The sequence below is a fragment of the Crocuta crocuta genome, unplaced genomic scaffold (assembly GCF_008692635.1).
Source record: "Crocuta crocuta isolate KB4526 unplaced genomic scaffold, BGI_CrCroc_1.0 scaffold108, whole genome shotgun sequence".
Taxonomy (NCBI): Eukaryota; Metazoa; Chordata; class Mammalia; order Carnivora; family Hyaenidae; genus Crocuta; species Crocuta crocuta.
This window is the reverse complement of record NW_027532825.1, coordinates 1007201-1020293: the sequence shown is the minus strand read 5'-3', so window position 1 is coordinate 1020293 and position 13093 is coordinate 1007201. Positions and strand designations below refer to the sequence as shown.

The 13093-nt window shown below is 36.1% G+C and overlaps 1 protein-coding gene across 1 annotated transcript in view; it reads left to right on the top strand.

Annotated features, from left to right (window-relative positions):
- Positions 1-9182: 9182 nt before the first annotated feature.
- The window catches only part of POM121L12 (POM121 transmembrane nucleoporin like 12), a 7340-nt gene continuing 3429 nt past the window's right edge, over positions 9183-13093 (top strand). Inside the window, exon 1 of the mRNA XM_077781112.1 lies at positions 9183-9330. Coding sequence (XP_077637238.1) covers positions 9183-9330 — 148 coding nt within the window. The remainder of the gene's footprint in view (positions 9331-13093) is intronic.

Here is a 13093-nt window from a genome sequence, read left to right as displayed (position 1 = left end):
AGAAGTTCTAAATATAAAAATCATATGATTATCTCAAAAGAGAGAGAGAAAGCATTTGACAAATTTCAACAATGGTGTATGATGAAAACACTCAACAAACTGAATGCAGCAGAAACGTCCCTCAGTATAATAAAGGCCGTATGTGACAAGCCCATGGCTAACTTCATACTCAGTGGTGAAAAACTGAAAATGTTTCCTTCAGGGTCAGGTATAAGACAAGGATACTCATTCTCACCAATCTTACTCAGTGTAATATTGTAAGGTTGGCCAGAACAGTCAGACAGGAAAAATAAATGGAAGCATCCAAATTGGGAATGAAGAAGTAAAACTCTCACTATATATGAATAAGATAATTTTATATATAGAAAACCCTAAGGAGACCTTAAAAAAAAACCTGGGTGGCTTAGTCGGTTAAGCGTCTGGCTTTCGCTTAGGTCATGATCTCGCAGTTCGTGGGTTCGAGCCCCGCGTCGGGCTCTGTGCTGACTGCCAGCTCAGAGCCTGGAGCCTGTTTCAGTCTGTGACTCCCTCTCTCTCTGACCCTCCCCTGCTCATGCTGTCTCTCTCTCTCTCTCCTAGAAATAAATAAAAAACATTAAAATAAAAAAAAAATTAAAAAGAAAACACCATTAAATCTAATGAACAAACTCACTAAAGTGGTAGGATATAAAATCGGTATACAAAAATCTGTTTTATTTTTATATACTAACATTAAACTATCAGAAAGCAAAATTAACAAAGTAACTGTATTTATAATTGTATCAACAACAATCAAATACCTTGGTAAAGATTTAACATGGAGGTCAAAGACGTATGCAGTGAAAACTCTCAGACATTGATTAAGAAATTGAAGAAGACACAAACAAATGAAAACATTCTGAACCACAAATATTAAAATACTTTTGGAACTACAAAAGACACAGAATATCAAAACGAGTATAGAGAAAGAAACCAAATCTAGAGGCATCACACTCCCTGATTTCAAATTGTATTACAAAGCAGTAGTAATCAAAACAGTATGGCATTGGCATAAAAACAAATACATGGATGTGGGCACATAGGGGGCTCAGTTGGTTAAGTGTCTGATTCTTGATTTCTGCTCAGATATTGATCTCACGGTTTGTGAGATTAAGTCCCAAATTGGCTCCCCACTAGGCATGGAGCCTGCCTTGGATTCTCTCCCTCCTTTTCTCTTTGCCCCTCTGCTGCTCTCTATCTCTCTTTCTAGAAAACAAAGCAAAACAAACCAACCAACAAACAAAAACAGATACATAGAATAATGGGACAAAACAGAGATTCCAGAAATAAACCCACACTATATGGTGAATTAATTTATGACAAAGAAGGCAAAGATGCATAATGAAGAAAGAACCACCTCTTCAAGAAGAGGTGCTGGGAATACTGGACTGTCGCCTGCAAAATAAGGAAGCTGGACCACTTTCTTAACCAAACACAAAATTAACTCACAATGGATTAAAGACTTAAATGTAAGACCTGAAAAGCCATAAAACCCTTAGAAGAAAACTAGACAGTAAGCTTCTTGACATCAGTCCTGCATTGATCTTTTGGATCTGACATCAAAAGAAGGACAACAATAGCAAAAATAAACAATTGGGACTATATTAAATGAAAAATCTTCTGCATAGCAAAGGAAACCGTCAACAAAATTAAAAGGGGACCTAGTGAATGGAGAAAAAAAAACCCCAACATTTGCAAATCATATATCCAATAAAGGGTTAACATCCAAACAATGTAAAGGATTTCTACAACTCAACAACAACAACAAAACAATACAATTTAAAAATGTGCATAAAATCTGAAAAGGCTCTTGTTTTTGTAAGAAGACATGCAGATGGCCAAATGGCACATGAAAAGATGCTTGACAACACTAATCATCAGGGAAATGTAATTCAAAACCACAATGAGAAATTACTAGTCAGAATGACTGAAAGACAAGAGGTGACGATTGTTGGTGAGGATATGGGGGAACGAGAACCTTTATACACTCTTAGTAGAAATATAAATAGGTGTAGCCTTGACAGAACGGAATTTGGAGGTTCCTCAAAGAATTGAAATTAGAACTACTATGATCTGTGGGCACCTGGGTGGCTCAGTTGGTTAAGTGTCCAACTTCAGCTCAGGTCATGGTCTCGTGGTCTGTGAGTTCGAGCCCCACATCGGGCTCTGTGCTGACAGCTCAGAGTCTGGAGCCTGCTTCAGATTCGGTGTCTCCCTCTCTCTCTGCCCCTCTCCACTCACTCTCTGTCTCTCAAATAAATAAATAAATAAATGTTTAAAAATTTTTTTAATTATAAAAAGAAAATTTATCAGCAGTACTTAAGTACCTTATTTAAGGATATACTATTAAAAATTAATAAACAAGCCTTGACGGAATTACAAGGAGACAGTCAAGTTGCCCATTACTGTGGAAATTTTAAACCAGATACATTTTTGAAAGATAACATAAAACACAGGAAATAATGAATGAGGGAGTATTTGAATGCCACTATTAGCAATTTTAACATAATGGGTGATATATATATATATATATACACATATACACATATATACACATATACACACATATATATACACATATATAATATGCATATACATACATAAAATGTTTATCAAAGAATTAGCAACTAAAAGGCTGCAAATTAAGTCCATAAAGTACAAAACAAAATGAAACTGTGGAACATGTTTTTTCCAAAAATGCAGTAAATTTGGAAATCAATAAAATGGGACAGATGAAAAAGATATGAATTTTTAGTTTCTTACTCATTTTTAAGAAAACAAGAATTTTGAGTAGTAACCTTGAGAAATAAAATTATATTAAATTGTGGATGTTTATATAAAAATTTCTATAAGGAAATATTAAATATTAAAAATGCATATGTTAAAACACTGAGTAATGTTTATTAATTATACTTCACTAAAAAAAGAAAAAATACATAAGTTAGAAAATTAGAAGTAAATTGGTTGTCAATTCACCTACAAATAAGAAGTGTTGAATATGAGAATTAAAAATTATGAAATGAGTGGGGCACTTGGATGGCTCAGTCTGTTGAGCGGCTGACTTCGACTCAGGTCATGATCTCATGGTTCATGGATTCGAGCCCCACATGGGGCTCTGTGCTGACAGCTCAGAGCCTGGAGCTTGTTTCAGGTTCTTTGTCTCCCTCTCTCTCTCTGACCCTCCCCTGCTCATGCTGTCTCTCTCTCTCTCTCAGAAATAAATAAAACAATTAAAAAAATTATGAAATGAGTGAAACAGGTGACAGTTAAAACTTAAGAAGGAGAAAATTGATGAAATTAATAATATAGAAAATAGAAGATTATAACCAAATGGTAAACTTTGGGTAACACTTTAAAAATTCTGTTTCTAATTTTTTTTAATTTTTAACATTTATTTATTTTTGAGAGAAAGAGAGACAGAGTGTGAATGCGGGAGGGGCAGAGAGAGAGAGAGGGAGACACAAAAGCGAAGCAGGCTCCAGGCTCTGAGCTGTCAGCACAGAGCCCGATGTGGGACTCAAACCCACAAACCATGAGATGGTGACTTGAGCTGGAGTCAGATGCTCAACCAACTGAGCCACCCAGGTGCCCCTCAAATTAATTTAATCTTAGTCAAGACCACAGAAGAAAAATAAAACAATGCATATAATAACAATATAGAGAATGAAAAACATATTTAATGCAATTTTTAGAAATTACAGATGAATATATAATGTTCTAAAAAGGCATAAATGCCTAAAATTGACACATGCAGAAATAAAAGATAGTAATGGGACTATCTATACTTATTTTTTGAATTTTATTCATATTTCCATAACTTTCTTAAAAGATGTTTCAGATGATGGAAAAAAGAATGAAAGCTCTCTGATTCAGTTTATTATGGTAGTATAACTTTGAGCTCAAAGAATAATACCAAAAAAATACCCATATAAGTCAATTTTAACTTCTAAATTTATATACAAAGATTTTAATTATTATTCTTTTTTAAAAATTAAGTTTCATTTATTTATTTTGAGAAAAGACAGCCACAGCACGAGGGGGAGAGGCAGAATGAGAGGGAGAAAGAATCTCAAGCAGGCTCCGTGCTGCCTGTGCAGAGCCCAATGGAGGGCTTGAACTCATGAAACCGTGAGACCATGACCTGAACCCAAATCATGAATCCGACGCTTAACCAACTGAGCCACCCAGGCGCTCCTATGTACAAATATTTTACGTGAAATATGATAATGATTTAATGAATAAAAAATACAGAGATGAAACACCTTTTAGCCCAAGAATATAAAGATGATTTAACATTAGCATATCACTGTAATTACTACTCAATATTGAAGGAATATGTAAATGTATCATAAGGTACACAAAATAATTTTATAAAATTCAGTGCACATTCACACAAATACTCCTAGAAAACTAGTTGCATTATTAATGTGATATAAGTATCCCAAGTTTCAACAAGCTTATTACTTAATAATAAAAGTTAAGAATTTATATTTTTTTGTTAGAAACAGTAACATTATGCTTATTTTCAATGCAAGAGTGAGTTATCTCCTAGAAGGAAGAAAGAACAAATACTTTAAGAAAATAGAAATATGTGGAATATAGATGGAATAGAAATAAAAACAGTTTTCATTGTTGGGAGGTGGTCTGTGAATATAGGGAACAGATTCCACAGGCTAATGATTAGATCTGAGGTGTCCATTAACATTGCTGAACACAAGGTCTTTTTTTTTTTTTAAGTTTTTTTTAACATTTATTCATTTTTGAGAGAGAGAGAGAGTCCAAGTGGGGAAGGGGCAGAGAGAGAGGGAGACACAGAATCGGAAGCAGGCTCCAGGGTCTGAGCCATCATCATAGAGCCCCATGTGGGGCTTGAACTTAGACGACGAGGTCATGACCTGAGCCAAAGTTGGAGGTCCAACCAACTGAGCCACCCAGGCGCCCCAACTTACAGTGTTTTAAATCTACAATGGCTTTATCAGGAGGTAAATCATAAATCATAGACGAGGGAAGATCTGCATTCCTATATACCAGGAAATTCTGACAAAAATACTTTTTTAAAAAAATAATACCATTCACAATAGAAGCAAATTACAAGGCATGGAAATAAATCTAACACAAGGCATGAAAAACTTTCATAAAAGAATTATAAATTCTCAGTTCATCGGGAAGTCAATTGAAATCCTAGTCAATACTCCACTGGCACTGGCATTTCTAATTTGTTTTTTTTTTTTGATGTGTATTTTATTTTGAGAGAGAAAGAGAAGAAATGAACAGGGAAAGGACCAAGAAAGGGAGACACAGGTTCTGAAGCAGGCTCCAGACTCTGATCTGTCAGCACAGAGCCTGGCACAGGGGTCAAAATTAGGAACCCTGAGATCATCACCTGAGCCGAAATCTGACACTTAACCACTCACTGAACCACCCAGGTGCCCCTCCCGCCAGCTTTTTTAAATCTTTATTTTGACAAAATTATGTGACAATAATTACTGATGAACAAATGGTCAAGAATATCCAGGATAGACTTGAGGGAGAATAATGATGGCGAACTCACATTAGAAAAAGCACAAACAATGGGTAGAAGGTAATGGTAATTAAAAGAGCAAGGTCATGCTAGGATCCATATAAGAAAACTGAGTACATTAGTTTGACTGGAAACACACACACATAAGGATAAATGTATTTGAAACTACAGAGGCATTCAGGTCAGTGGAAGAAAAGACAGATCATGAAATAAATGAGTCTGCAATTGGCTTTTTGCATGGATAAAAAGTATGAAATTAGAATCCTATAACACAGTCTATTCTTACCATAATTGCAGATGGATTAAAACCTACAAAATAGAGAAACATCTTTTTGACTCTGGAGAGACATGAGGGGAAAAAACAACAACACATGAAGAAAATGTGGGTCAAGTTCATTTCATTTCAGAGGAGGATCGTCGATTTAGAATGAGAAAAACACCATAAGATAGAAAGAAGATATCTGTAACAAAACACTGTCATCATTGACACATTTTAATGACATAGATTTTAATATAAAACCTTTAATATTAAACTTATTTTGCAATTCAGATGGCTTGTATCACTTTGGCCCCATTTTATGTCAACCTTGGATGAGATCAGTTAACAATTATCATTTTAGGTGGGGTATACAATCTCGATGATGCTGAAGAATTGTCAGGTGCAATTTTCCTTCTAATTGCATTGTCATGTTTCATAATAGTTGAGAACAAAGTGAGACATTTTTGTACATGTGACTTCCTTTTATATATGTGTGTGTGTGTGTGTGTGTGTGTGTGTGTGTGTATACCACCTCTTATTCTTAATCTTTCTGGTCTTTGTAGATACTGGTGTTGTGTCCCCGACATAAACATTTTTGTGTGGAATATCATGTATCCTATTATTATACTGTGTTTAAACTCTACTACAGACACATTAAAATCCATGCACCTTCCCCTCTAAACATGGAACACTTTTATGAGGTAAAGAACATAGACTGGATGGCACAGGTGTGTTGGCTTGAAGAAGCAGGGTCATTGTGGGCATGAAACCTGGATACTCATCAAGATAATTTAGCCAAGAACCACAACTTAACCCGCAGAATTCTTCATGACTATCTTGATTCTCCATCTCTACACCTGTCTGCCTTATTTCCATCTAAGGAGCTTCAGCTCAGCATTTATCTGTGACAATTTTGGTCGGGTATGCAAATGGTGCACAGTTCCCTTAGTCTTCTGCAAACTTCCTGTGTGATGGTTGTCTGTTTCCACATGTCCTGTGCGATTGCCTTTCGTTCTCATGAATTATAAGTGTTCTGCTTTGCCAGTATCAATAAAGATCAAGGAAGGCTTTGGAGCCCATCCGTTTCTGCCATATATTAGGATTCTTTATTCCTCCTTCTTCTTCTTTTTTGGAAGGTTTATTTATTTATTTTGAGAGAGAGAGAGATCAAAGGAGGGGCGGAGAGAAAGCGAGAGATAATTTGGTTATGAACATAGGGTCCAATGTGGAGTTTTATGGCACGAACCCTGAGATCATGACCTGAGCTGAAATCAAGAGTGGGACACTTAACCACCTGAGCCACCCAGGTGCCGCAGGATTCTTGGTTCTTTCTTACATCACCATAGCCACTTGAGAAAAAATGGTAACTGCGAGGCCGGGGCCATTTTTGTTTGATTGTTTTGTTTGTTTTCAAAGTTAGATTTGTATCTAATGCGTAGACTGAATGTCATTAAAAGACAAAAATTTTTTTTAAGTCATGCTGCCTTTGAGGTACAAACAACTTGTTTCAAGTTTCTTGTCAGATCCCTCTCTGAATTCCAGACAAATATGTCTACTGCTTTTCTCTTAGCCCTTATGTTATTACTTATGTGAAATTTACATTGGCATGCTTTTTGTCAGTAGACTGAAGTTGTTTTCTGTGAATATTTGCTTTTATCTACTTATTCATATAATTAACAAATATAAACCCACCAGTCTATCTTTCATACCACTGAACATTTTTAACGTCTTGAATATTGGGTCTCTTTTACTTAGACTATATCATCCAACATCACTCCTTTTTCGCAGAATTCATGAAATCTCAGTCAAAGTGCTCAATAATCTAATTTGTAACATAATATCTTTAGGAAAAAAGAAATAAAGTTTTTCAAGATTTGATTTCAAAATGTAAACAAAGTATTAATGAAGTTATGAATAACTAATATGATATGATAATCACATTAATTCCTATAATCATATCCTTAAGATAGAAATAAGTTAATAATAATTAATTAATAAGGAATAATGCTTGTAACATGTTAATTTATACTTCTTAGTTAAATTATACTATTTATACTTAGTATAAATAGTAATTTATACTAATTGTATACTTTTTAAAATGTATACAATGTAAGGCTGATTCATTCAAAACATATGGTAAGAATTTGGTTGAAAATCATTATCTAAACTGAAAAAACAAGTTCATGTACTTTTGAGTAATAATGTAGAACCCAAATAGGTTTATGGAACTTATGGTTTAGGTTATGGCTATAACTTCATAATTTTTATTTTGGATAGGCCTCAAGGACCTTTAATATGTATCTTCCAAAATTGATAAAAATCTCTCTCTACTACCTTGAAAACGGATTCAAGATAAACATACTGCTCTCTCTGTTGAGAGAGTAAAAAACCAAACCAAACGAAAGAAAAGTGTTAATTTGCAAAACTAATTTAAATAATTGATCTACAGACTAGTGAGGTGGTGGGCACAATAATGAGTTTGAAAGAAAAACTGGTCACATAGATTTGAATGCTAAGTGAAATTCCTTTTTCAAGTCAAGTTGATTTGGTCGACAAAGGTTGATCCATCAGCTTCCCAGGATAGCTGAATGAGTTATTTCCGCCAGGAATACAGTATTCAGTATTTTGGTATCACAACAACCTGTGGTAAAGTAAATCAATATAACCAAGGTCAGAATGTCAATCAGTTATTTCATTTATATGTTTTCTATGGACTGTAACCATAAACCCATAAACTTTGGCATATATGCATTCTGCTGTCTGCTTCTGCCATTATTCCCCTGAAGATAACAACACACTGTACAACACGGATTTTTGAACCTTTACATTTTGGACATCACTGAACATATCAGCCCGTACTATTTTCTTCAGTAGTGTGACTCTGTTCATATAATCATTAAGTGTGATCAAGGCAAGCCTCCTGCTGGCTCCTCAGTGAGACTGTTTCTTTCATTCGTTTTCTTTCATTTATTTTATAGCAAATGAGTCATTCATGAGGGTGCCTGTTGGGAGTCAGGCCAACAAGAAACGTGCATGCTTTCTGGTGCTGAATCATTCTTGACTTACATTATTTTTAATGCATTTTAGGATGATTTTTCAATTTCAGGTGAGCCCGAGACTGTGAGAAATGCCCCTAATAAAAGAAGGTCGGGCTGGCAAAAAGCATGTACGACAATGCCTACACCTGTGGTGTTCATCTTTCTTAAAAGCTACAAAAATACGTTTCCTGCTGTGACATCCAATATTCCAAAGAGCCTGCTCTGGAAATCACCCCTTCATTATGTCTTTGTAATTACTCTTTTCTGTCTGATGAATCTTAGGCAAGCTGTGTTACTTTGAATTATGGATTTGGGAGAGTTACAAGAACAAAACTAGCTGCAATCCATGCTTCCCAATCCCGGTTTCCAAGCAGACCTTGACATTGCTATCTACTCTGTCATCTGGGCTCATTTTTGGTGCGTTGATCAAAACTCGAACTTACAGGACCTTGGGGTGAATTTTTCATTTAACAAGTGTTCGGAATCCATGGCAGGTAAGATTTGGATACAGCAGCACTCAAGAGACATAATTTTTGGCCTTAAAAACATTCATTTTCACGAAGAAATAGCTCAGCATAAAATGCCACTTCTATTTTCATTCTAAGGCCTGAAAGTTTTGATTATAGAATTATATCTGAATGGGATGTTAAAAAGCACACATTTTATTCCATGTGCATTTAACAAACTATGGGATACAGAACAGGAGATCATTCCAAAAAGAATGCAATGCTGTGAAATTATGTTCTGAAACTTTAAAAGTGTGATTTTTTAAAATGTTTTATTTATTTCTGAGAGAGAGAGAGACAGCATGAGCAGGGGGATCATAGAGAGAGGGAGATACAGAATCTGAAGCAGGCTCCAGGTTCTGAGCTAGCTGTCAGCACAGCTCCCGATGCAGGGCTCCTACCCATGAACTGTGAGTTCATGACCTGAGGCAAAGTTGGACCCTTAACTGACTGAGCCACCCAGGTGCCCCCAAAAGTGTAATGTTTTTAAAATATATATAGAAACCAAATACACGAGTGGAAGGTAAAAGTTGAACCTTTACAAATGCAGGAAATAATTTTATTTTAACGTTTATCTATTTTTGAGAGAGAGCGAGAGCACAAGCAGAGAACGGGTAGAGAGAAAGAGAGGGAGACACAGAATCCGAAGTGAGCTCCAGACTCTGAGCCATCAGCACAGAGCCCAAAGCAGAACTTGAACCCACAAACTGTGAGATCATGACCTGAGTCGAAACTGGATGCTTAACCGCCTGAGCCACCCAGGCGCCCCATAAATACAGGAAATAATCTTTCAGTGTGCATTTATTAAGTGCCAATACATAAGCCACCTACTAAGCCCAGCGCTGGCTTTATAGTCTGGTAATATGGACTCAATGCACAGACTATCTTACATTCTGAGATGTAGCCACCTACATAGTAAGGGAGCACATGTTATTTTTGTCATCAAAGGTTAGACCTGTTTATGAATAAATGTGATTTTCTAACAGAGGAAATCCTCGGGCAGGCGAACACGGAGCAAAATGGAAGGACAAAGTTGCACCATCAGGAAGGTCAACTAAATGACTGTTGACAAACAACCGGGATGTCAGAGTCCATAGCAGGCCATGCTCCCCATGCCAAGACAGCCAGCCCGGCCACTCTGGACCATAGCTGACAACAGGATTCAACGGGAGGACTTTGGAAATAGGCCTTACATATTCACACACCTTCTCCAGACCGCTTTAAACAAAGTAGCAGAGCAAAAGGTTTTACAAGTCACTCTAATTTGCAACAGGGGCTGAGAACTTTGGATCTAGACCCATAAATGAACATGTGCAAGTGCTGAGGTCATTGAATGAACCATTGTAGGTGGTGCCTGAGGCCCCCAGGGTATGACTAAGGTTACCGGTCCTTGGAAAGCCTGTGATCTGTTAGAAATGTAGAACCAGAGACCCCACCTTACCCAAAGTCTACATTTTAGCATCACTAGATGATTTTAATAAACATTCAATTTTCAGAAACACTCCTAAAAAATAGATGTTTTTCCCAAGTGAAGAAACAATACTCAGTATAATTCATTTTTTAAAATAATTTTAATGGTTATTTATCATTGAGAGACAGAGCATGATCATGGGAGGGACAGAGGAGGGGGGGACACACAATCTGAAGCAGGCTCCAGGTTCTGAGCTGTCAGCACAGAGCCCAACATGGGGCTCAAACTCACAAACCATGAGATCATGACCTGAGCTGAAGTCGGATGCTCAATCAATTGAGCCATACAGGTGCTCCAATACTTAGTATAATTTAGATATCAGATGATAGTCACCTTTCCCTTCAATAGTTAACTTAAATTGGTATAATGCAACAAATTCTAGAATGCAATAAATTCTAGATCCTGAAGCTATGTACATACACAATTAAGTCCATAGCAGCCATTCTCAAAGTGTGGTTCTGGGGTAGGTGTCCTTACATCAACTGGGAAGACACTAGAGATCTTCATTCTTGGAGCATACGTAGACCTGCTGGTGGTGGGATCAACAGTCTTTGTTCAGAATGTCCTCCTGGGGATTCTAATGCTGCACGTTCATGTTTGAGAACCACTAATCCATAAAATCATTATAATACTGTAACTAATCAGAATATGGAAATTAAAAATATATTTACTTCTTTTTATTATTGTTTTTTAAAAATCTTTATTTTTAAGAGAGGAGAGAGAGAGAGAGCAAGCGAGCGAGCAGGGGAGGGGCAGAGAGAGAGGGAGACACAGAATCTTGAAAAAGGCTAAAAGGCTCCTGGCTCTGAGCTGTCAGCACAGAGACTGAAGTGGGACTCGAACTCACAGACTGTGAGATCATGACCTAAGCCGATGTTAGACGCTTAACTGAAAAAATTTTAAAAGACACATGAACTAAACTATTATACTGACTTTAATTTTCTTAAAATGAGATAAAAGAAATTAAAAAATAGTATATTGATAATAATATTAGAAAATGAGGTGAGACAACATCAGTGGATAGGATATTTTATGGATCTCCTTGATGATAGAAAAGCACATACACATCCCAAAGTTGAAGTCAAAATGAAATCCTGAGAAATCCCAGAATAAACAAAGAGAGTTATTCTATGGCAATACTTAAAATAATTAAGGATATTTATTTTTAGTTTCAGAACTGTTGACACATTCCTCTCATCTTCATTAAAATAGTGAAATTTGATAGATGCAAAATTCTATATTTTTAAATCTCATTGGCTAATGATCTACTGAGGAGAGCTTATAGTTAGGAAGTTATTGATATAACTAAGAAGAGTAGGTTTTGAGTTAATTATGAGCTCATGAACCACTACAGAACCACTTGGGCTCTCTCAAAAAAGGATAAACATTAAAAAATAAATAAAATAAAATAAAATAAAATAAAATAAAATAAAATGTTTACTTGATATGCACAAGTAAAAAATACAACCAAAAAAATGAAACCTGTAATCCAGGTTTGGCCCCGAGGTATTGAGTGTAACAAAGTGGTAAACTCCACAAACATGAGCTAAATGTAAAGATCGCCAAGCTCGGGCTAAGAGGCCCAGCAACAGGAACTGCTATATTGGTAGCAATGCTTAGGGAAAAAAGAAAAAGAAACAGAAATGGAGAACTATGACACCAGAGTTCTGTGAGGGGGAAAAAATGGGAAGAACAATGTTTTCAATAAGAATTCTAGAATGGCTAGAGCTTCAAGCTATCTGAATGTATCATATTCAAGGTGAATATAAAATGATTAAATTGCTAAAAAAACAAAGTTGATCACTTCTAAAAAATACCTGGCCAATATTCTTCTGAAGTGTCAAGGTCATGGAAAACAAGGAAAGATGGAGAAACTCTAATAAATTCGAACAGACTGANGAGTTTATCAACGCCCACAGTACTGAGGTCTGTGTTCAAATCATCCTCTGCTGTGGGGCCTCTCTTGTAAGCTGTAGGATGTTTAATGACATTCCTGGTCACTACCCCTTAGATGTAAGTTCCCTACTTGAGGACCAGTGACTCACATTAATGTTTAATGTCAACTAACCAAAATATATCTGTTATCTCCTCACGTGTGAGAAAGAGGAGTAACAGATATATTCAATGTCAATGAAAATAACTAATCAACATGTTGATTTACCGGTGAAGGTACGTTTACAGGTGATTAACTTGTGGGCCTCACCACTAGAGAGACTGGTTTTTCGGAGAGTATTTAACCACAAACCAAAATGATGCTCACAGGATTGTACAGCATATAGT